This window comes from Cynoglossus semilaevis, chromosome Z, assembly GCF_000523025.1.
Source record: "Cynoglossus semilaevis isolate Cse_v1.0 chromosome Z, Cse_v1.0, whole genome shotgun sequence".
NCBI classification, from domain to species: domain Eukaryota; kingdom Metazoa; phylum Chordata; class Actinopteri; order Pleuronectiformes; family Cynoglossidae; genus Cynoglossus; species Cynoglossus semilaevis.
This window is the reverse complement of record NC_024328.1, coordinates 3074084-3099241: the sequence shown is the minus strand read 5'-3', so window position 1 is coordinate 3099241 and position 25158 is coordinate 3074084. Positions and strand designations below refer to the sequence as shown.

At 38.7% G+C, this 25158-nt stretch overlaps 2 protein-coding genes across 7 annotated transcripts in view; both read left to right on the top strand.

The window, feature by feature from the left end:
* Positions 1-669: 669 nt before the first annotated feature.
* Positions 670-3611, top strand: LOC103397404 (glutathione S-transferase theta-1-like). The gene is made up of 5 exons (XM_008335653.2): positions 670-869; positions 1098-1185; positions 1530-1686; positions 2545-2721; positions 3204-3611. Exons 1-5 carry the CDS (start codon positions 761-763, stop codon positions 3405-3407), a joined length of 735 nt encoding a protein of 244 aa, XP_008333875.1. The 5' UTR covers positions 670-760; the 3' UTR covers positions 3408-3611.
* An 829-nt stretch (positions 3612-4440) lies between these two features.
* trpm6 (transient receptor potential cation channel, subfamily M, member 6) overlaps positions 4441-25158 on the top strand; it is a 24443-nt gene continuing 3725 nt past the window's right edge. The window contains exons 1-38 of one of the 6 annotated variants that reach the window (XM_017043220.2): positions 4441-4499; positions 5392-5557; positions 6531-6589; positions 6698-6777; positions 6897-6935; positions 7780-7969; positions 8233-8446; positions 9225-9349; positions 9844-10015; positions 10112-10286; positions 10439-10562; positions 10639-10711; positions 11443-11543; positions 11984-12118; positions 12629-12682; positions 12793-12924; positions 13064-13174; positions 13280-13554; positions 13684-13912; positions 14083-14214; positions 14320-14475; positions 14565-14693; positions 15479-15730; positions 15805-15979; positions 16117-16231; positions 16330-16538; positions 16626-16758; positions 16923-17316; positions 17514-18171; positions 18249-18343; positions 18530-18629; positions 19133-19179; positions 19384-19448; positions 19568-19593; positions 19756-19806; positions 19921-19986; positions 20280-20563; positions 24600-24682. In XM_017043220.2, coding sequence (XP_016898709.1) covers positions 6587-6589; positions 6698-6777; positions 6897-6935; positions 7780-7969; positions 8233-8446; positions 9225-9349; positions 9844-10015; positions 10112-10286; positions 10439-10562; positions 10639-10711; positions 11443-11543; positions 11984-12118; positions 12629-12682; positions 12793-12924; positions 13064-13174; positions 13280-13554; positions 13684-13912; positions 14083-14214; positions 14320-14475; positions 14565-14693; positions 15479-15730; positions 15805-15979; positions 16117-16231; positions 16330-16538; positions 16626-16758; positions 16923-17316; positions 17514-18171; positions 18249-18343; positions 18530-18629; positions 19133-19179; positions 19384-19448; positions 19568-19593; positions 19756-19806; positions 19921-19986; positions 20280-20563; positions 24600-24682 — 5402 coding nt within the window. In that variant the 5' untranslated portion in view covers positions 4441-4499; positions 5392-5557; positions 6531-6586. The other 5 variants (XM_017043221.2, XM_017043218.2, XM_017043223.2 and 2 more) reach the window with 5 other exon arrangements.

The following is a 25158-nucleotide window of genomic DNA, read 5'->3' as shown; positions in this document are numbered from 1 at the left end:
GAGGTGCTCTGAGCATGACACCGTCCCCACACACTGCTCCCCTTAAAGCTGCCCACTGTTCACTTTGGTTAAAATCAGAGGTCACATTTGATTGTGAGTGCAATTATGGTGTGTTGTGTCACAATGACAAGGAGTTCACTTCCCCTTTCCTTTAAACCCAATCTTGTGCAAATGTTCCTGAAGTGGAGCAAATGTGGAATATTTGGCTGCGGCTGTTGACTTCTCATGTTACGATGAGAAGTCCATTTCAAGGGGAAGCAACCCCTTTTGCAGTTTTCATGAAACTTGAAACGTTTCTTCTCCTCTACTTTTCTGAAATAACTGTCATTTAGATTAACTCATTCTCAATAAATTTGTTTCGCTACCTTCTTCCTGAATTCTGTCTGCATATGCTCAGTAAGAGGAAAGAGTTCATTGTATGAAGGAGGGCATAGCTGAAACAATCATTATGACAAAGGCATTTCGATTCATTTTTAGCAAATGAATTAAGTGATAAACTTTTGTAATTCTTTAAATAGAAAACAGTTTTATTAGTATTTTTATTGCATGTTGTTGAAGTGGGCCCCTCACAATTCTGGGAGACCCAGAAATTGTGTTGGATTTCCAAATTGTAAGTCCGCCCTTGTTTTTTTTTTCACTGTAGTGAAGAGGCGGAGCCTGGGCTGAGGAGGATAAATTGAAGTGCAGCTGCACAACAGTGTCAGCTCAGGAAAGTTGTGTTAATACATCAAGTCTACTCCTGCAGTCTTCACTCTCCAAAATGATTGAACTCTACCTGGATCTCATATCTCCGCCTTGCCGAGCTGTCTTTCTGTTTGCCAAGGCCGTGAAAATTCCCTTTGAGTTCAAGTTGGTGCAGCTGGGAGCAGGTAAGCCCAAAAGCAAATGAAATTCCTGGAAATAAATCCAAAGACAGAGAGATAGATGTAAACCCAGGAATACTTAAAGGAAGCAGTTGGACCAGAAAGATCTGTGGGAAAGTATAGCTGGGGTGATGGCTAGAAAAACCAGGAAGTATAATTAGGAAGAGGAGAGTGACAGTTTAAAAAATACCAAGATTATTTTTCGATGTTCTGGTTCTGGTTCTTGTGTTTCAGGTGAACAGTACAAAGAAGAATTCAGCAAACTAACTCAGGTCAAGAAAGTTCCTGTTCTGAAGGATGGGAACTTCATCTTAACTGAGAGGTTGGATTTCTCTTCTTCGTTTCTCTCTTCTTACAATTTTTGATCATGCAATTAAATATAAATTTGGCCCAGAAATTGTTCTTTTAACTTACTTGATCTTACACACATAACTACACAACTAAAATGTAACATTTCTTCCTCCGTTTTCTCCCAAATGTGATCATATTTAACACACTGACGTAATGATCAAATGAAAAAGAACTAAATCAAGTGACTGAGACTGGAGGCTTCTCAACAAATGGTAGAAATGGCAAGAAACTGAAGCAGAATTGCACTTAAGATAACAACACACACTGAGCTACTGCTGCAACCACCGTCTCTCCCTCTCTCCCTCTCTCTTAAAGCACCGCTATCCTGAAATACATGGCACGCAAACACTCGACATCTGTGGCTGATCACTGGTTTCCTGCAGATCTACAGCAGCAGGCTCGTGTGGATGAATATTTGTCTTGGCAGCACCTGAACCTCAGAGCTGACTGTTCCAGGGTTTTTCTGCTCCGGGTGAGAGTCCACTCAGATCTGACCTACTCTGAAACATCTTTTAATGCTGACATCACAGTGATAACATTACTTATTTAACCTGTGATTTGGCTAGCAGCCAAAGGCTATTCATCTATTTATCTTAACAGTGAGATAAATGCATGGGAGAACATGAGCAGACTCTGATTAATTTTCTTTAATGAAGTGACTTTAATGTCAGGTGAATTACACTCCTTAACGTCCATGGGGAAGTCTACATTAAGGGTACTTAAGGTAAATCATCAGATCCAGGAGGAGTACTGTAGTTTTTGTCCTAGTCCAAGAACACTGGACCAACTCTTTACCCTCGCAGTGGTACAGTAGTTGAGTAATCACTGGTGTATGTCCAACATGGTTCATGTTTTGTACAGTTTGAAAAGGCCTCTGGTCATGTCCTTTGGGATAGTCATGGCAGGTATATAGTAGTTAGCATACCTGCCGTGCAAGCAAAGAGCAGAGTCCTGGGTTCAGTTTCCACAGTGCCCACCTAACGACACCTCCCCCCACTTGTATGTTGCTTAGATAAAAGTGTATACTATAAGCATAAATGTCCAAATGGAGTGTTCCTGGAATATAGGGTGGGTCTTTTTTATGGAGTGTTCAGTCTGTGTATTGACATAGCCAATGTTTTTTTGCCATTAGCAGCTGCCACTGAAAAAAAAAGAAACAAGACTTTGCTTTTCCAGTTACTAATGTACAAAATCCCATTTACTTTTTAAATAGTTTACATACCTGGTCTACACGTTGAACATTCAAAGAGTTACATAAGAGCTATGAAGGTTTGGTGATAATTAAGGTCGGTGTGGGATTCTTGACTGTGATGTTCTCCTGTGTGAGCAGTCCTTGTATCTTCTGGTCATGGGCTCAGAAGTAACTCCGGAGAAGATGGACAAGGCCATAACCAACATGCAGGAGTCCCTCGACCTGCTTGAGGAGAAGTTCCTGCAGGAGAAAGCCTTCATCATTGGAGATAAAATCTCTATCGCTGATGTGATCGCTGTGGTAGAGGTGATGCAGGTAAGGTGCTAGCTCATCGCCTCAGCTGCTGGTCTGCAAACACAGTAGCTCTGATGATGCAGTTTCACACCAATAACTCAAAAAAACAAAACAAAAACATATGCATCCCAAGTTGTAGCACCACTAGGTGACCAGGCCATTTCAGTTCAACATCAAATAATATCAATGGCCTAGATTTTAACTCAATTAATTTAGTTAGTTTTAATGGTTTTTATGTAAACTGTGTCACCTGCATAAGAATTAGAAAATAAATAACACAAATCAGAAAGTAGCTCAACACTAAATTGAAAAAAAAAAAATCATTTACAAACGTGCAAATTATTAGTGCTGTGTAGATATGTAATGATGAATCAAAAAACCATGATAAATTATTATTGTAAAAAAAAAGAAAAAAGGAGGACAACGAAAAATATATATAGGATATACTGTATATTTTTAGTGCAATTAAGTGTCAGTCTTTTTTAAAAAATTTTATTCCTTAGCCTGTAGGAACTGGTGTGGACACATGGGAGAGTCGCCCAAAGCTCGTTGCCTGGAGAGAAAGAGTGAAAAAGGTATTAGGAGTGAAGCAGTTTGACGAAGTTCACGAGTCTCTGATGAAGACGGATGAATTCAGAGAGAAGATGCAGAATGACCCCGAGATGCTGAAATTTCTTCCAAAGTTAAAGAAAGTTTTTCGCTGGTGAATTTCTTTCCCTCACAACCTGATTGTTGTGGTTCATCCTAATGATAGTTTTCATCTTTGGCATCATGAGGAACCTGCTCCTTCAGCTTGCTTTCTATATCTGATTTAAAAGTGTGCTGAAAAACAACAATCAAGTTTAAAAGGAAAGTTTAAAAAAGTTTAAAACTTTATTTCATGCAATAAAATTGTATTACATGAACAAAAACCTGGTTAGTCTTTTAAATTTATTTTTTTAAAACTTTTAAAAACTTTTTTAAATGTTACCTTTAGCAAAAGTCACCAAGACATAATCCAAACCATAAGATTATATTTTTCCCAACTAACTATTTTAGAAAAAAAAATTCTCTCAATTTATCATTTGAGTTCAAATGTTGTTAAAATTATATTGTTAGAGTCGAAGCAAGCAAGATTCAAGATGTAGTTGATTCAGTAAGTGACTATAGCTACTACAGTAGCTATAGTCACTATGACATAGTCACTATGTGATAGATAGATACTATGTGTATTTGTTTTTTTAAGACAGTTTTATTTAAGAATGTAACAATGTGTGCATAATGTGTACAACACAGCTTATGTCAACAGAGATTCAAATAACGTAATTCTTGTTTTATTCATGTTGACTGCGATTTTATTGATCCTGCTACTAGAACCTGTTTAAAACGGCTAAACGTTAAATCAGTAAAAGCATTGTAACAACAGAGTGCCAGAAAATCAAAAGAAAATATCACTGATTATAGGAGGACAAGTAAAGAAAAGGGGCTTTTGCTCGTAGCACGTTAAATGTTGAAATATCACACAGTCGATTAAATTATCGTAATTTGGAGAAATATATCGTTAACCAAATTAGTATCTGACGCGGCTAGGGATATAATAATGCATCATCAAGAAAACGCGCTGTCATGGGTTTGTGTATAAGACATTTGCTGTATTAACAGTTAAAATGTATACCATTAATTAAAATACATACTTTAATCCAGGTATATACTAATTTAATGGCTTTGCATAAACGCATGCGTAATGTATTGTGGTTCTGTAGTGCGCATGCGCATAAGAGAACAAACAAATCTGACCGAACACCGGACCGAATGTCCAGGTAGGAACGTCAGGTCAGTGGGATAACGGCTTAAAAATGGATATTAGCTTTAATAATAAAAACATATTATTGACTTATGAAATCACAGAAAACTCTACCTTTGTTAATTGCAAGCTGATACAGTGTCGCGGGATGTACTGTTTACAAAAGTGCCGCAATCGGTGAGGTGAGTTTAGCTAATACATTTTCATGAACATGGTTTAGCCCTGTAGCAAGTTGCGAGTTGACACAACATAAAGAAGTTTAAATTAATCAAAAAGTTGTTTTTATTTGCGATAAAATATGAATAAGAACTTTCCATGCATCGTAGTAGCTTTTTTGGGAATTCTGTTTAAACACCTAAAGTTTTAGATAGTTTTAGTTTTTTAGATTTTGTCACTATTTTGATCCAACTGGGAAATTATATTCACAAACCGTTTGTTATAATAGACATACCCGTGAGGTAAGTTTTGTCAGTACAGGCACAACTGGAGATAAAGTCAGGGTCAAGAGAAGGATAGAGAGGGAAGATATGGTAAATGATGATGAGAAAAAGGAAGCAAGAAAAAAGGTGACAAGGAGGTAAAATAATATGTAAAAGAAAATGAAAAGGAGATCAAATGATAGGAGGAAAAGGAAATACAGAACAGAAAAAGAAAGAGTGGTAAAGATTGTCAAAAGTTGTCTTGGACGAATCTCGCGCCAAAGCAACACAAGTGTAAACCTCTGGACGTTAACAAGCTCACAATTCTGAATATTTCATCATCCTCTCAGTTATCACTGTGTTTGTATTTACATATGTGTGTGTGTTTTACAGCAGTAAATCACTGTTGTACAAACACTGATTGTGTTTGAAGGAGTAGGTCGTAGCTGTGTGTTTGTGTGCGTGTGTGTGTGTTCTGAACTCTTCAAGGCTTCTTGGAAAAAAAAATCGTTGTGATCTTTGGACCTACGTCTGAAGATAAGAGAGACTCTGTCAGACCACTAATGATCATTGGAAGGAGCTGGACATGCAGGACCTGCTGGATTAGTGGTTCATCTGGCCCTGGTTATTTTGACTTGTTGACTTACCACTCATGGTAAGTTACACATTTAATATAAAAATAAGTTAACAAAGCTCTCAGTTTAGTAAATTTCAGGTATTTTATTCATCCATTAGCTGTTAACAACAAATATATATTTCAAACGTGTGGCTCCAAAAATTCACCAGTCCGTGTGTTTAATTACATGAAGATATTAATTCTTCTCTTCAGCTAAATTCAAATGTTATTATTATTATTAATTAGACTAAAAGAGACACATTTCAGTCTATTTTAACTTCTACCTTTCTTTTTTACATGACTGAGAAAATATGTGATTCTTGTGTTAAATGATTAATTTAAATAATTCCCCACCCATCAATGGCTGGCTAATCTTTATGTGTGTTATGGGTTGTTTTTTTTAATGGGAAACCTGGGAGTCTTTCGATAATATTGGTTTTAAAGGTAATACTGCCAGTCGATGCTTTTTAAACTTTTTTAATTTAAATTTTAAAATTAAAGTATTAATTTTAAAGAGTAGTGGTGTGTGTTTGTCGGCTTTTTACTTATTTTTTAAGTAATAAATCATATACTCATAATCCAGACTCACAAACTGCAGAAACATTTCTTTACTAAGCAGAAACAAATCCCTGTGTATTGTTTGAACCAGTGACTCAGCTTCTCCCATATGTTTGAAAATAATCTCAGGAAGGAAGAGGTGTTTGTGTTTAACAAGAGCTGGGAATTTGACTCATGTGGAGACGCATGAGCAGAGCTGGAGAAAGGAGCTGTATTAAACGCCTGGATGAGTGGGAACAGGAAAGGAGTTAGATTTATGAAGTTTGGGATCTGAGCATGGTGGGAGGCAAAGAAGAAACAAATACAATAGAGGCAGAACCAGAATCGGAGCAGGCTGTAAAAGACTCAGAGGAACCTTATTCACCCCAGTAGAACTTTTTAGTCAACTTTGGTTCAGTCAAACTTCACTGATTCAGTTGGACCTTGTTGATGAATTTGAACTTTTTCCATTTAGTTGGATTTTGTTGGTCAAGCAGCAGCAACAGTGGACTTCCTGACAGATATCTAAGAATGGTGGGTCTTCTCACTTGAGGAAGTGATGCTTGTTTGTAATGTTGTTTCATTTTCTTTGAGGTTTTCTGAATCTATCCAGTAGCTCTCTTTTCATCACCCTTTTTTCAGTCCCGAAGGTCTTGGATCGAGGAAACATTCCTCATGCGGGATTGTGTGAAGTTTATCCCGTCATCCCGAGACCTTCACAGGTTCATGTGAACATTTTATCTTCTTTTCTTTCATTTATTCATTCATTCATTCAAAATTCCTTAAACCAGGAACATAATATATTTGGATTCTTTCCTCTTATTGTTCGTAATGTCCACAGATGTGTTCCAGTTTGTCAGGTCTGCCAGAACCTGATCAGGTATGATTTTTTTCACACATTGACAAATCTACATCTGAATAGTTCAAATCGAATTCTCTGCCACTAACCCTCTGGTTTCCTTACTTTTCTGTCTCTGTTAGGGTGTTCACCTAGACACTTTTGTTAATCACTTGTTCCTGTTGTCTTGATACAGGCATTAGACACTAGTTTCTTATATTGGTTTTATCTTGACATGTTTTCACAGAGAGCTCCCATCTTAGTTGTTTTGAATTGGATGTCTGTTTAAGAATGAGTATTTATTTATTGTCAGTTTGTGTGTTTGTTGTCTGAGTCGTTTCAAACAAGAAACATAACTATAACAATAGAGAAACAAAAACTAATTGAATTTAAAAGGAAGTCAATAATACCAACAGGAAGTGTAGAGGAAGCAGCCAAAGAATGTTTTGACTCAGTTTAAATCCATGTCCTTTGGGTCTTTAATCACAACAATGGCCAAACGTATTTACTTTTTCTAACCTTTAATTAAACTCAACTCAAAAAAACAATGTGTCTAATATCGTCTGTGGTTCTTGTGACCAATATAGACATAGTCTTTTGTACTGTCCTTAGTGTTTCCTATTATCTTCTGTGGTAAAAATGTGAGTAACCTTTGTTCCTGCCCCTTGATCCATGATCTACAGTTTCTAAGAAAAAAAAAAAAAACTGTCCTAAAAACCTACTTCTGCTTCTATAATATTCAGGCATTCCTGGTCTTTTCTCTTGTTAATGATTCCAGTTCTTACGAATGTTTTTACGAAGTCAAAATATTGAACAGAAACAGTAGAAAATACTAATAGAAACTGCTGAATTTTAAAAACCCTCTCTCTGTATTCTGATTGGTCAGATGTTGCTGCGGTCGCCTGATTGCTGAACACTCCTGGAAAGACTCACCTCCTCCCTTCACTCTCTGTCCTGGTCCTGAACAGGAGGTGGATCAGGACTGGTCCACAGAGCACCACACCAAAGCCAGTCCCACTAATGCTTATGGCACCATTGACTTTCAGGACACTGCCACTCGGGTGTGTCGAGCCAAGGTTGGTTCCTAGGCCCAAGAATTAACACACAGGAGGTTCACTTCAATGAACCAGACAGGTCCAGGGAGATGTGGCGGTCCAGTTGATTTTAAGTATAGATAAAATATATATTAAATCATATAGGGTATTTTTTGCATAAGGAAAATGTATGTATGTATTCTATGAAATGTTTGAATCATAATGCTATACATTTTAACATGTTGATAAAGAAAGTAAACTTATTCTGGCTAAATTTATTTAGCCAAAGGTTGTTTTCTTCTTAGTACGTCCGAGTGGCTGAAGACTCCAAAGCAGAACTGGTGCTTCAGCTAATGTTGAAGGAGTGGCAGATGGAGAAACCAAAACTACTGTTGAGCGTTCATGGAGGATTACAAAACTTTACTCTTCCTCCTAAAGTCAAGCACAGCTTCAGCCGAGGTTTGATAACAGCTGCTCTCAGCACTGGAGCCTGGATCTTCACGGATGGCGTCAACACAGGTTAGATCTAACACTAGGCTCATTATTTGGCTGCGCAATATAACACATGCAACAGTCCTTAGGATTTTTCTGACACTCTATAACACATTGGTAATTATTTTGTGTCATGCCATCCCTTGGGGAGAAAAATGCCACCCCCTCCTTCCAAACCACACCAGTGTGAAATGAAATACTATTGAGAACCTGATAACATGTATATTTTTTATCTGTACAAACCACAGTATGAGTTGCTGCCACCTAGTGACTGAAGGCTTTTGTATCATTTATCATTTAATCATGACAACAATGGTACACTTATGTACAGCGTGCCATATTCTATTGGAAGCCACTGACGCCCCCCCTAACCCCGGCACCTCACCGCGCCTCCCCCCCAGGGAGACCCGCCCCACTGTTTAAAGTGAAATACTTGTCACTTGTGTGTGCTGTGTCACTGTCATTGTGACACAGCACACCACGGCACACAACCAAATGTGACCTCTGCTTCACCCATCACCAAAGTGAACAGGGGGCAGCTTTAAGAGTGACTTGGCAGCTGGTGGACTAGAGCCTGAAGCATTCCGGAACCAAGTCCGCTTCCTTAACCACTAAACCACCACTGCCCATTTGAGAACTACTGCTAACCTAACAACTCCCTGCATTGTATGCCTTTACTCTGTTTTATTGATGCTTGTTGACTTTTGTCTTCTACAACATGAAGGTGTGTCTTCAGTCTCTAGTGTGGAAGTGTAGAAGAATCTATATTTACTGTTCATTCAGCAGCTCCTCACCTTCTCTGCAGGTGTGTCTAAGTACGTGGGTGAGGCTGTGAAAACATTCGGGAGTCACAAACTTAGGAAGAGAAACACAGTAGGTCTGACCTCATGGGGTTTGATTGACAACAACATGGAGCTTATTGGAAGAGATGTAAGTGTTAAATGAATTCCTTTACTAATGTTGAAGCATAAAAGTGACTTTTACTTCACTACACATTGAGGGAGATTCTTTATGGTCTATGTCTTTTGTCAAGTGGGTAAATTAGGGATGGCTTGACACAACTTTTTTTATGTCCGATACTGATACTGCAACTTGGAGTATCTGCAGGATACTAATATCAATCCGATACTTTCTTTTCTCCTCCCGGATGCCGCGTGCTACTATTGCTGAGGCAGTAGTGTTCCTGTTTACGGCATGTCGCACAAATTTTTGTTGAGCTTTTGGGCTTAGGTATTGGATTGTATTGATCCACTATAGTTTTTTTTTTTCATTGTCCGATCCTGAAATTTTAACCAATATTGGTCTGGCAGCCATATTTTTCACGACAGTTGTCAGTAAGCAGACCTGATGGTTGTTTTGATGTGAGAGTGATAATAAGGATAATGGTCAGAATGATGAGTCTGATGATAATGATGATCATACAGGTGTTCAGACCATACCAGCCTGTGGGAAACCCCCTGAGTAAGAGGGCAAGTCTCAACCGTTTCCATTCCCACTTCCTTCTGGTGGATGATGGAACTCTGGGAAAATATGGCTGCCAGCAAGGTCTGAGAAGGAACCTGGAGAAACAGATCCAGTTGCAGAGGATACACCCCCGTGAGTTTGTGTGTGTGTGTTCTCAGTCGGTGCTTGGTTGTGTGATGATGTCATAGTGTGTGTGTTTGTACAAATGCATTCCTGGTATTTCCTCAGGTCTAAACCACGGAGTCCCAGTTCTCTGTGTGGTGATTGAGGGAGGTCCAGCGCTGGTGTCCACAGTGTTGGATTACGTCAGCAGAGCGCCCCCTGTGCCCGTGTTGATCTTTGAAGGTTCAGGCAGAGCGGCAGACCTTCTGGCCTTTTTACACAAGCAGACAGCTAACCACAGGCATGTGTTCGATCCTGTGATGGAGGCATGGAGTCACTTTGACCAATATTGGACCAATACTGACCGCAGCCATTCATAGTTTGTGTGACATGAATCTCTACCTGTTTGTGTGTGTCACTGTACATGACATAGATGTTCGGCCTGTCTTTCAGGAAGCTGGTCTCAGACATCGAGCAGGATTTTTTGCTCAGAATTTCAGATGTCTTTACGGTAGATGCGGCAGAAGCTTCCCATCTCTACAGTCTTCTTCTGCAGTGTATGGACTACAGACAAGCAGTGAGTCAACCTTCAGCCAAACAAAGTCAAGAAAATAAGCTGTGAACTGATTTTATCTTCTGTGTTTGGACCACAGATCACAATCTTTGACTCAGAGTCAGAGGATCAGGCTGCCCCTGACATTTCCATTTTATCTGCTACACTTAAAGGTATCTTTTACTTCTCTGCATTATTAAGAATTTTAGTTACATCCACAGCATTAACATTGAACACTCATGGTTTATGTCTAGAAGACAGTTTAAATCAAGTGTCCCCCCCCAAAAAAAATAGGGCAAGGCGGAGCTACTACATACAGTTGTGCAGGAGAGCATGGCATTTATGTTTTACAGCAAATCCTTTACAGGGTTGCGGAGGAGCTGAATCAGGTTCCGTTATTCGTGAGATCGGGTTTCCTTAACTTGCATGTTTGTGACACCATGTGACAGTTCACCAGTCCACTACAGGAATGCGGTCCTGCAGTGGACAAGGGAACTGTCACATGCTGTCACAAACATGCAGGTTAAGGACTGCATACATAGCATCCACCAGTCACATTCAGAGTCAAAATTAACCAATTAACCATACTTAGGGACCACTCTCCTACATATTCCCTATAAATTAATTTAAATTAAATTACTTTCTTTATTTGTCCCATCGTAGGCAAATGTCGATGATTTGTAATTGTATTGTGTTGCTTAGTGAGAAAAATTATTTTGCAGGAACAACAAACATAAAGCATAAAGTAAAAAGTGACCCCATCTGAAAAGTTTGTGAACAACTGGCTTAAATGAACATCACTTAATAACATTACAAGATTAACAATGTTCTGCAAATCAGAAGGAAACGGCTCATGAAAATAGAGTGGTGTTGTTCAAATGTGTTGAATTCTGCTGTTGAGCAGGAACGGGTGCCAGTCCTGCAGAACAGCTCAGTATGACTCTGGCCTGGGACCGAGCAGACGTTGCTCAGAAAGATGTGCTGGTGTTTGGACGCCATTGGCAGGTCAGAACTCCCCACCTATTACTTTACCTGTATTACTGTCAACACTTTTGACATTGACAACCATTTATCATTAAGCATTTATGGACTATGAATGAACAAATGTTACTTTCTTCTGAATTTTAAAGTGTCCTTGAAGCTTGAACATCAACAAAAACTCATTATTTATTATATAGTCAAATCAGAAGTGAATTTGTCCTTGGCCAATCAGATTAATAGATATTTATTACTGTAACTAACAGAAGGAAGAAACAACTCTTGAAGGAACATTTAAACCCAAAAGAAAATAAGCTATTTTTGTTGTGCAATACTTACAGGATCTTTCTGAGCTTTATTCTAGTGTTTCTGAATTTTGGTTCCAAAAATGTCCAGAAATGTTTTTGAGAGTTTAGCATTCAGCTGCAGCTCTAGTCTATATAAGTGTTTTATTATTGCTTTTTCAGATGGGATCTTTGGAACAGGCCATGTTGGACGCCCTGCTGATGGACCGAGTCAGTTTTGTCAAGCTACTGATTGATAATGGGATGACAATGAGTCGCTTCTTGACTGTGGAGCGTCTGGAGGACCTCTATAACACGGTTTGTCATTTATCCTCTACCCCTCGTAAAGTCAACTCTTTTTTAATTTGTGTCGCACAAAAACATTTGTCTGAATGGACTTTACTTGGTCTTTAAATGGAGGAATGTATGTAAAGTCAGTCTTAGTACATTAGTGTTAATACCTTAACCCTACCTGTACCCCTAATACCCTTCACCTTCACAGAGGGAGCCAACATTTTCTGCAGCATCTTTTTTAGGTTAATACAATATAAATATAAAATTAATACTTTAAATCCCACATCCTCAATTATTCCTTCAAAACTCTGTTATCTTATTTAAATGCTATGATTCCTGCAAACAGATAATAAATAACAAAGAAAATAAAATTACATATCAATGCAATTTTCCCACAATGGAGTAAAAATATATATGTTTTAATTGAAATTATTCTTGGTTATTACAAAACACAGTTTTAAAGCCCCTATCACAATTTTGAATACGTTGATAAATCTTAGAACCTTATTGTGATTAAATTGTTTTATCTTACAGCCTCAGGGTCAAACTGATCGTTTTCTGCGACACCTTGTTGAAGATGTTAAACAGGTAAAGATGGGAATGAGAAAGTGTCAGATCATAGGAGAACGAAACGAGCTCTCAAAAAATCCTGTAGTCTTGTAATTGTTTATATTTTTCCTGGACATGCGTGTGCACAGTCCTCTCTCCCTGCAGGTTACCGTCTTTCTCTCATTGACATCGGCATGGTGATTGAGTATTTGGTGGGAGGAGCTTATCGCAGCACGTACACTAGGAAGAACTTCAGAGCAGCTTATAACCGCCAGCTCAAAGTGAGATTTTCTCATCAACTTATGTCTTCTATTAACTCTTACACAAACAGCATTAAACAAATTACAATGTTTTTCTATATCTTCACAGAAAAATAAAAATAAAATGAGTCAAATGTAACACTCTCTCCTCATTTGACAGAACAGCACAAGGTCATTGTCCAATCAGAGAAGAGATTCAACTCCAAACTCCTCAAGGAGCAGGAGTCTACAGGATCTTCACTTCAGAACTGCTCAGCCTTATAGGTCCAAGGTTTGTATTTAATTTACCTCTTACATTGAATGTTTTGATATTTATAATAATAACCTTCACCTAACCCACAGTAGCTTTACTTAGTAACCTTACTTTACTCTTCAGGACCAGGAGTTGTCCCAGATGGGCAGCCCAGAAGCTTCCCACAGCTCTGGACTCCATGTTCTACCCCTGCTGGTTTTTCCATTTAACTATAATGATCTGTTTGTATGGGCAGTACTTCAGCAGCGCCAAGAGATGGCACTCTTCCTGTGGCAGCATGGGGAGGAGGCACTGGCTCGTGCAACGGTGGCCTGCAAAATGTACCGGTCCATGTCTGTTGAGGCCCGACAAAGTGGCATGGATGATAATGCCAGTGAGAGATTTAAGGAGTATTCACTGTGAGTCCATGACGTCAGGGTGTGAGTCAAACAGCTCTGTTTGTCCATCACATCTAGTTTCGGATTTTTGTGACATCTTAATTTAAGTGTTCTTGAAAGAAAGTGTTGTTTGGTATGTTTGCGTGACAGAGAGTTTGGTCGGCTGGCTGTGGACTTTCTGGACTGTGCATTTCACCAGAATGAGCAGATGGCCATGAAGCTGCTGACCTCTGAGATGGAGGCATGGAGTCACTTCACGTGCCTGCAGATGGCGGTGTCTTCATGCCACCGAACCTTTGTCTCACACTCCTGCACTCAGACACTGCTTACTGATCTGTGGACTGGTCCACTTAACATGAGAAAGAACTCTGTCATCAGGGTTGGGACAAACACACACAAATGCTTAGAAATGTTGAATAACTCTAGTGTTGTATAGTTCAGGAAAATATTCTTATTGTATGTTGTAATGTGACTATTTGAGATTATTGACTTCATGCTGGACAGGCCAGGAGTAAAAAATGATTAATAAGCTTTTAAAAACCGTTTCAGATTATTTTAAGCCTTCTGCTGCCCCCTGCTGTCTTCCTGCTGGAGTTTAAAAGTAAAGCTGAAATGTGCCATGTGCCTCAGTCTCATGAAGTCATGCTCTTCTCACTGGACTCAGTGAAATCAGATCCAATGGTAAATACTGGCTCTACTTTAAAACCAGAACCAGTACTAAAATGGACTTCATCAAAACCAGGCTCTTATTTCTGGTCTACTGTCCTGCTTAATTCTTATTTGTAGGTGGGTAAGGATTCACAAGAAGGACTTGCCTCCAATCTCAAAGGGTCGAGCTCAGGATCAGAAATGAAAACCTCCACATTGACACTTTGCCTTTCCTGGATCAAAAGACTTTATGAGTTCTATACTGCTCCTGTGGTCAAGTTCTGGTTTCACACAGTAGGTGGCATCATTACACACACTGGTTTAATTCTTTGTTAACCCTTTGTCAAGACTGTATTTTTCAGTTGTGTTCCTCTTTCTCTAAGATTTTTTACCTGGCCTTCCTCATGTTGTTCTCCTTTGTGGTTCTGGTGAAGATGGGGGATCAGCCCAGTATCCAGGAGTGGCTGGTCATTGCTTACATCATGTCCAGTGCAGTGGAGAAAGTCCGAGAGGTCAGAGTACTAAAACATTGTTAATTGTAAAAAGCCATGATTTCATTCTTTAACTTCCACATTCTTTCAATTCTCAATTCTCCCAACTCACCCTGTAGGATACACTCTGAACAGTTCCCTAGTCCTTTTTGGTGTGATTTATAAAGACGAATATACAATACTTGTAATCAATATAGTGTTCAATCAATATAGTGTTCAACGGTTACTACAAGAAAAACATTAAATAAAACTACAGAAAAGCCATTGGTTACCACCAGGGCTTCAGCCAGTGATCTCCTTTCTTTAAGGCAGGAGTGATAACTGCACTTCCACACTGTGGCCTTGTATTGTTTCTAACATCAAATAATAATAATAATAATAGGAATTTCAGATTTAGGACATATTTGCATTTTCAGTGAAGGGCCCCTAAGTCTTTTCTTGTCCCCAAAACTTGTTGCAATACCATTCTCTTACAAACTGATACAACTACAAGGATTTATGTTTGCTAACATGCCGTTACAGTGTGACGATAATAGTTTTTGAGGTTGGGTTTCTATAAATATGCAATGAGCTAGCAGTGTAATATAGATGGAACAGCTTTGTAAAATTAGGTGACTGTAAGTCTGTAGATATGGGCTTAACGCCATCTCAGTCTCATTAACAGAAGGTATCTTAAGCTAAAAGAAAAAAAATGTTTCTGTAAAAGAAAATTGTACATATATATGTGTACAGATGAAATCAGTCAATGTAAAGTTCTATTTTCTGAATATTTAACATAAAATCACTGTTTTATGTTTCCTTATTAGGTTCTCATGTCTGAGCCTAGGAAACTGAGCCACAAGCTGAAGATTTGGTTCTCAGAGTACTGGAACATATCCGACTTTGTTGCCATTCTGCTGTTTCTGTCTGGACTAGTTTTGCGGTGGTATCCTGATCCATACAGGACAGCCGGACGGCTGGCCTACTGTCTTGACATCATCTTCTGGTTCATCAGGCTAACAGAGCTCTTGGCTGTCAACCAGCACGCTGGTCCTTACCTCACCATGATTACCAAGATGGTAAGCTTCAAAAAACCCTGCTGAATATGTTTTTTTATTATGTATAAATTATTGTTTATTCTTGATTCTCTAAGACCAGTAATATGTTCTTCATCGTGGTGATGATGGCCATTGTCCTGCTGAGCTTTGGTGTCTCCAGAAAAGCAATCCTGTCCCCAGATGAAGAGCCGTCATGGAGTTTGGCCAGAGATGTGGTTTTCCAGCCGTATTGGATGATCTATGGAGAAGTCTACGCTGGAGAGATTGATTGTTAGTTATTTACAGTGGTTTTGAGTGCACAAATTAATTGCTGTGATTAAGACATTTATTTTGACAGCCCTTGTAAAAAAGTAAAGAAAATTCAAAGAGAGAAATGTAACTTCAGTGTTTGTTTTTTTCTTAAACAGCCTGTGACGATGGTGTCCCTTGTTCTTCTGCATCATTCCTCACTCCTTTCCTTCAGGCCGTCTACATGTTTTTCCAATACATCATTATGGTCAACATCCTCATTGCCTTCTTTAAGTCAGAATCATTTTTCACACAAGAAATACAATTAATTGTTGCTTCACCTCAGTTTGACAAAAACCTGAAAAAAAACCAAACAATTTTCTTTGTAACAGCAACATCTACTTCGACATGGCCTCAACCTCCAACAAACTGTGGAAGTACAATCGATATCGTTACATCATGACCTATCTGGAACGGCCGTGGCTGCCACCACCACTTGTTGTCCTCAGTCACCTAACCCTGGCCTTGAGCGCCACATATAGGACACTTAGAAGAGATGCAGAAGCAGAGGAAAAATACAGAGACAGAAGATCTGGCCTGAGTCAGTGCACAATCAACTCTGCATCTCTGCTGAATTTCAAATCATCTGTAGTGATTTAGTTATCCTTTCCTTTTGTCTACTGAGCAGAACTTCATCTGTGCTCGGAGGATCGTAAGAAGCTTCACGAGTTTGAGGAGAAGTGTGTGTATACTTACAAGCACAAGAAGCGTGAGGAACGTGATGGTGGCCAGAATAAGAGGATCAAAGCCACAGCAGAGAGGTAGGTTACCAAGAGTGCAATTTGAATTTTAAAAAATTGCCTCTGCTGAAAGATACAAAATGTTTGTTTAAGTCATTCGTGTTCTAACATTTAAAGATGAAGATAAACCATATTTCTACAGCATAATAATACAACAAGTTTATTTTCTAAATATGTTAAACCAGATCAGAGGAGATGAGTAGCATGGTGGGTGAGGTCTTAGAGAAGGTCCAGGTGATCCAGGACAGCCTGTCGGGGCTGGATTGTCAGCTGGGTCAACTTCAGGACCTGTCAAGCCTGGTCATGGACACAGCAACTATTCTCTCAGCCTCTGACTGTCTACATCAGGAGGAGGCTCGTCTGGCTCAGTGTGGATCCGTCTCAGCTTCTTGTCATGTTCCGCCACCCCAGAGCAGGAGATTTCTGCACAAAACAGGACTAGAGTATGAAGGACAGAACCCCCAAAAGGGGAAGAACTGGGCCTTTAAAAGTAAAAGTACTCCATCCTCTCTGTTGAAAGGGTTTCATCTGGTTGTAAGTGGACTGCAACCAGAGGAAGACAGCAATGAGGACATGAAGGTACAATGTCCCATTCAGAGGACTGCACCTAATCAATGGAAAATGTGCTCTACAACAATATTTAAACAAGTGAAATCAGCAGATGAAGAAAAACAAGTTAGACAAGAAATTAACATAAAAAACAACACATTCAAAATAAATATATTTTGCCAAGTGACAACAATAACTTCTAACTCCGAGATCTGTTGTTTCCCCAGTCTGCTGCTGCTGCTGAATACAGTCTGGAAGCTTCTCCACCTGTAGCTTACAGCTTCTCCTCCCGTGGTCTAGGAGTTCAACATCACTTTGGTCTAAAGGATCAGAGTTTCCCTGTGTCCAGTGGACATTCGTACTCTCAAACTCCTTTTGTTTCTGGACATTTAGAGCTACCCTACCGTAAATTTTCAATTGGTGAGCAATACCTGTGTCACAGCCAAGAGGAAACCTCTGTGGAGGAAGAAAAAGAAGAATATTTGGCAGAAAGGGAAGAAGATGAAGACAACCATGAAGAAGGAAGTCAAAAAGAACTGTTTCCTAACATGACGTCATCCAGAACCTCCAGCCACACTGTTCTTCTGTCCAATCATGACGACATCTCTGAAGGTCTGGTTAACCCTGCCTTCTCTCTAGAGAACAGCCAACCAGCTCCTCTGTCTTCTGATCAGTGTGAACGTCACCTGAAGTCTAGGTGGAACAGAATGTCTGTCAACCACCCCTACATATGGTGTCGATCTCTGTCATCAAGTGTAGAGAACATCACCTTCTGTGCTGCTCCTCTATGTCCAGAGAGAGACTCCTTTCCCTCACTCTGTCGACCAATGAGGGGTCAGAGATTGTCAAGTGGGAGGAGCTTCAGTGACATTAGCAAGAGCACAGGTACTGTTGATATTCTGTGAACTTAAAAAAAAAAGTTCCAGTTAATAGTACTGTTAACTGTAACTGTGTTGCTGCAGAGTGGCCCAGATCTTCTGACCTTGGTGTGGACAACAAGGAAAAGACTTCAAGCAAGAAGACGGTGAAGATCAAGGAGGAACATGGACTTGATGATGTAATCTAACACATATCCTACGTTTGTAGAATTTCATCAATTGTATTTTAACATAGACTTGAGAAAGGTCTTGAACATTACAAACCCAAGATAAAGGAACCAAAGCTCTTCCTTTATCATCTACTGGTGTTAATTGTGGAACCTCAATGACCTGGAATATTTGTCTTTTTCCCTGATTATCTGGAGGACGTGAAGCTGAATTCATACCATGGCTGTTGGAGAAGGCAACGCTGGTTCAGAGGAGAACCCACATGTTGGTCAGCATCAACCAGCCTTAGTCAGCTTGGTAAGTCTGGGCATACACCAGAAGAGCTTGGTCCTGGGTCTGGGTCTGGACCTGCTGACATTTCTGATTCCAGCTGATGGGTCTCCCATTAGGCCCTACAGTATAACACGGATGGTATTGGTAGGTAAAATACCACCCTCATGGGAACAATGGTCTGGCCCAGTTAGAATGGTAACTAGCTACCATGTCTAGTAAATGCCGGTCATAAACCCAACCATCTCTGATTGACACAACCCAAACAGAGAAGTTTCTCTTATTGTATTATTGGCCAAAACTGAAAAAGTTCACGCCCTACCTAGGGCACATCTGGTATATGCAGTGGCCTCAGTAGGAGATGATGTAGCATGTCCATTTTTGTTGTATACTCTAGTTTAGGTGGTGTCCTGGACTGGCTCTGTTTCTTAGAGTTTGATGGAGATAGAGAGTTTGATAAAAATGAAAATATTCCATCTATTAAATACTTTACTTTACTTTTCTCATTTTCTCAATTTCTGTTCTTTTAGATTTTGAACCAATAGATGTGTTGCAGAAACAGATGATTTCTCCTCAGGTAAATTTGTGAAATTTACTTTAAAGTTTACTTCATCTATATAGAGATCACTTTAAGCCTTTGGGAGAAAAAAAAGGTACTTAATAGGAAACCATTCTAATGTCATCAGTTGTGTCCTTTATTTGGCTGATGACAGTCAATAGTACAGTAGATGTGGTGTTTATGATGTCTCTGAACTAAATTGCTACTTCACGTACTGTACAGGACATGTGGAGTCCCACTCATTCAGCCTGGAACAGCTGGGCTAGGTCCATGAGCCGCAGATCTTCGTGAGTGTCAATGTTTCCCCCATCTTTGCCAGTAACACAACTGTAGATCTAGTAATAATAATGTAATAGTTGTGTTTATCATTGATGACACAGCTGAGCTTGTTCTAATTCTTCCACAGGTTACAGAACTTTATCAATCCTGAAGGTTTGTAAGAATCAGTTACATATATACATACATAGTCTGTAGATTTCTAACACATATTGCCCTTTTTCTGTCATGTCATATAATTTCTTATAATAATAATAATAATAATAATAATAATAATAATAATAATAATAATTGTAAGAGTAATCATGTGTTTTGCAGTGAAGAGTTCATCATTTTCCTCCATGGACAGTTTGTTTCCACACTATTCAGGTAACATTTTCAAACTGGGTTTGTACAGGATAATGTTGAAAATGTTGGGCCTTTTTTAATCTGCTGTTTTGTGTCTGTGTATGCATGTGCTTGTTTGTGTTTGTGTGTTCGCAGCAATGGAGAGGAATAACTTGATGAGATTGGCTCTATCCGTTCCCTTCACTCCTGTTTCCATCTTTGGTAATTTCTCTTCTGGAACTATTTAATTAAAACACCTATATCTTAAATGCATTGACCTTGTTGTTGTATTGTAGAGTCTGACTGAACACTGACTTATTGTAATCAAATAAAGAATAGTCCATCTATAGCAATAACAGTCCACACTGTCCAGACAGGACAGAACCAGTAAAACCCACAGTGATAGACAGAGGATACTGTTAAATTACAAAAAAAACAAAAAACAATAAATGATTAGAGATGCTTCAAGGAAAACAAAATGAACATATTTCATTATTATATTTCTGCACTTATAGGAGGTGAAGAGGTCAGTGTCTATACTTTACAGGATTCAGACCCCAGCACTCTCCCCCCCTGCTGGTCAACTCAGGGGATGTCAGCATTGCTGCAGCCTCTTTCCAGTGAGGAGGGTTCTCTTGATGGTGGGCTGTGTTTGGGCTGCAGAGCTCTTTGCACATGGGCAGAGAATGACGTACTCAGAACAGGTCTAGTCTACGTGGTCAAAGCCTTCAAACCGGAGGTGGTTCGAGTCTGGCAGAGGTATTTTCCTGGAGACACTGCGCTGCAACTCTGTCTAAGGGTCAGTATTAATTCTGTTCCAACATTTGTCCCAATTGTCAGGTTTATTCTAACATATATGATGACACAAAAAAAATACAAAAGACGTCTTGATTTTTTTACTTGAAAGGGGATAGTGCAGCTTCCTCATCAACTCTGAGTAGCCACACCCTTCCTCTGCACTTTTATTGAGTTTATAAAAATATCAGATTACATATCATGTGATCGTGTGTGAGTATATGAATGGGTATGGAGTAAGAAGGTGGGTGTGAATGTGGGTGTAGCTGTGTCTGGTAATTTCTCCATCAGTCTTGAACACACTAGATTATAATATGAGAAGCAAACAGTTACTTAAAGCGACAGTACAACATGAAGCAATGATAATAAATTAAATTCTTCCAACATTTCCCTCCTGTTTATCATTGATGAATTCCAAAATCTCTTATTCTGCATTATGGCTCCTTAGGCTAGGTTTTTCATAACACATTCACTTTCAAATCACACATAGTCTCCTTTGGGTTTATGAGGAGTAAATGCTCCTGTTTTAGTTTTATTTGAAATTGGTGGGAAGATTGAGTTACAGGTGTCAACTAAGTTCTGTCAGGTTTCGTTATTTCATTCCTAATTATTACTCTAATGAATCTCATTAGATCTACTCCAGTCTAATCTACTCCAAGGACCAAATATATTTCAGTTTGATTTGTTTTACCAGAGAGTTTCCAATTACTCCCCGTTGGTAATTTAGTCCAATTCAGGGACATAGTGATCGGATTTTGGGTGTTGGATTTTCAATTGATTCCAGATGTCTTTGTCTCTGTACACATTTTTATCTGACATTGTGGGAATCCATTGACCTGTATATCCTGCTACCGTGTTCCAATCTTCACACCATCCTCTACGGGGCAGCCGGTTCTGTTCACATCGGGCTATGGACATAATAATTTTATTCAATTTTTTAATTTTGGAATTTTTTATTTTACGCTGTGCAAAAAACCCTAGAAAAAAAAAATCTTAATAGTTGGTCTTGTGATCTACTTCAACTGATCAGCAGTCGTACGTTTACACGGTTTCAGACTACCCACTGATTCGATCACAATTCCTCCTCAGTCACACGACATATAGATCATAGGGTTTGTAAGTGTAGTTCCAATTGTTGCAATTAATTACTGAACACAGATCGCCATTGTCTTACCTAATATATATTCAAGAGTAATACCACCATAGTTATTTAAACATTTAGAATCATTCGTTGCTTCATTGTTTTCTCTTTTTACTCTCTTGTGTGAATGTTGTTGCTCTGCTGGATCTTTCATCATTGATGGGTGGTCAGTGGTGGTGTTGTTTTTCTGTAGCTCTTTGTCTTTTAGAGTGAGTACGATAGGCAGCACCAGGACGACTCCTGTGACTATCAATACACACACAGAGTGTCGCATTGGAACTCCTAATCTACGGAATGGGTGCCATGGTTTTGGCTTGAGTCAAGTATCTTCTGTCGTCATCATTTTGAGATGAGAGGTTACCAGCACTTCACTCTCTTTGTCAATCATCTTATGTCTGCAGGACTGTGGTTTGCCCAATACAGTAATCATGTTAAATGGCTGAGGATCTCCTTGCTTCACCAACATTGAGACGTATAGCTTCTGTAATAGCTACACCCCTTTGTAGTCAGACCAATTGGATCCTGTACCAAGAACCTCTGTCTCTTGCAATGCATCGTTCAGTAATCTTTATGGCCGTAGGCGTCGTCAGCAGGACCTGGTATGGGCCTTCCCACTTTGGACTCGACCAACACTTCCTTTTGATGATATAGGTGTATCTGGCATAGAGTTAGAATTTTGTATTTCTTTTGTTTTTAGCACAGTGGTGTTTTAAATTTGTTTTCATCTTTTGGCTTATGCTTGATATGGTATAATGGTATATTATTATTTTGGTATAATCCCTTTGACCAATGCTTCATGGAACATATCTACACTTGTCATTGAAGTGATATTGAAACAGTGACAGGGATTATTTGTAAGGCATGTGTGTTCTATGTAGCAGCATGGCACTATTTGTGATTGACAACTGGGCTGTCCAATAAGAACCTAGTACAGTACAGTAGTAGAAATAGAAAAAAAAATAGTTTCAGAAACATAGAACCAAATAAGCAAAGCAATACAAAAGTAACTTAAAACTAAAAAATATAGAAAATATAATAATTTTTTTTTAAGGAAAACCATATATATATATCCTATAAAGGCAAATATTCATACTAAACAGACAATATTACTTAGTATTGACTGTCTGATCTAACCCTTACATCACTTTCTCTCACTTCCTCTTTACTTTCTTTTCCTGTTGATGCCCTTATGACATTGTGAATGCAGTAGAGTTGACATATACTACAACAATCATGTGTTACCCTTACATACATCAATATATGTCTCTCACCCCTCTTTTTGTGAAACAGTACATACAGTACATGGAACATATCTACACTTGTCATTGAAGTGATATTGAAACAGTGACAGGGATTATTTGTAAGGCATGTGTGTTCTATGTAGCAGCATGGCACTATTTGTGATTGACAACTGGGCTGTCCAATAAGAACCTAGTACAGTACAGTAGTAGAAATAGAAAAAAAAATAGTTTCAGAAACATAGAACCAAATAAGCAAAGCAATACAAAAGTAACTTAAAACTAAAAAATATAGAAAATATAATAATTTTTTTTTAAGGAAAACCATATATATATATCCTATAAAGGCAAATATTCATACTAAACAGACAATATTACTTAGAAAATGTCTAAAAGTTAGGAAAAACCTTAAATAAATTGATGGCTAAATTTTGGACCCAAAGATAATTTTGGATGTAGCAAAACTAGCTCAGCAGATATAGCATTGTGAATGCAGTAGAGCTGACATATACCACAACAATCATGTGTTACCCTTACTGGCTTGCACGTTAGTAATTGTACTACATCTGCATTGCCTTGTGACCAACAATAATGTTGTCGGTATCTCTGCTAAAAGGTTCTCTTCTTCTTTTGTCAGTAGAATTTGGACATTTTCAGTGGAAAGTTCAGTGAATGGCTGTACGTAGTCGGTGTTATCTGATTGCCATTCACAGTCAAGGCTGTATGCAGCTACGGTAGATATTACACCCAGTCGATGCCATGACATTCCTTTTTGTTTTGCTAATAAAAAATGGATCACCGTACTTGCTGCATGTAATCTCTCTGCTTCTTCTGAAACCTTGACAGTAGCGACAGATGTGCTCTCTTTATCTGTTATTATGTCTTGTATTAGAATTTGTTGAGATTTCAGTTTGTGCACCTTATCAAAATCAACGTCTTGCCCTGGAGTGTTCTTTAAACGCAAAGTTAGATGCAGTTTATCGACTTGTTGAATTTGGTCTGGCATTTTTAACAAATATGTTATTTTGCTAAGCAGTGTTGTTTGGACACTCAAAGGTGGACCAGTGTTCAAATCTAATGACCAGATATAGTTTGGCGTGCCTGTTCCTTGCACAACCATAACATCAGTGTTTATTTTGTCTATTCTTTTCACAGTCATTCCACCAGTCTCATCGGGCACAATCGCTAGTCGTTACTGTGTCATTGCATCTCAAGTTTACTGGACAATTTGGTGCCAAAATAATTTGCACTCGACATTTATTTACATTTTCTGGATTCTTTTGATTCTGTGCCTTATTTGCCTTATTTCTTCACAGCACACAGTTCTACATGCTCCCGTCGGATCTTTTGTTTTTGGTTGGTCCAAGGTTTTTTAACTTGGATACAAAGGTTTAACCACATTATTACAGGGTTTATTTTTTATTACAGCCCACACAGGTTATAAACAGTAGTTCACTTTTGTCAAGATGTAACATTAGAACCTATTCATAATAATGATACAAATATTTTTAAGGTCCACTTGTGATCACATAATTTAAGGTGTGAACAGTTGAAAACGCATCAAAATAAACATTTTAAACCATTTACAATAACTTTGAAAGTTGAGTCATGATCACAAATGTAATTGTGACAGAAGTTATTTTTGACTGTTCTCTGTGCAGGAGATCCAGCAGCAGAGAGCTGCTCAGAGACTGATGAACATCTTTAACCAAATCAAACCTAACGAGGTTCAACACACACCCAGGTCTCTCTGAGATTTGTTTTACTGTATTATCTGTGTGTGTGTGTCACATTTGAAAACATTTTAATGGATCTGAATTGTACCTAGACATGTACTTAGCATCCCGTTTAAACTCCACAGTATTTGTCTTTTTGTTACGTAAGTTCCCCATTTTGATTTCTTATTTTATTCAATTTTTTAATTTTGGAATTTTTTATTTTACGCTGTGCAAAAAACCCTAGAAAAAAAAAATCTTAATAGTTGGTCTTGTGATCTACTTCAACTGATCAGCAGTCGTACGTTTACACGGTTTCAGACTACCCACTGATTCGATCACAATTCCTCCTCAGTCACACGACATATAGATCATAGGGTTTGTAAGTGTAGTTCCAATTGTTGCAATTAATTACTGAACACAGATCGCCATTGTCTTACCTAATATATATTCAAGAGTAATACCACCATAGTTATTTAAACATTTAGAATCATTCGTTGCTTCA

Bases quoted from the DNA above. Each gene is read 5' to 3' on its own strand.
- LOC103397404 (XM_008335653.2), top strand. From the start codon at position 761: ATGATTGAACTCTACCTGGATCTCATATCTCCGCCTTGCCGAGCTGTC. The intron at 870-1,097 runs GTAAGCCCAAAA...CTTGTGTTTCAG, and splicing joins GTTGGTGCAGCTGGGAGCAG to GTGAACAGTACAAAGAAGAA. The intron at 1,687-2,544 runs GTGAGAGTCCAC...CTGTGTGAGCAG, and splicing joins CCAGGGTTTTTCTGCTCCGG to TCCTTGTATCTTCTGGTCAT.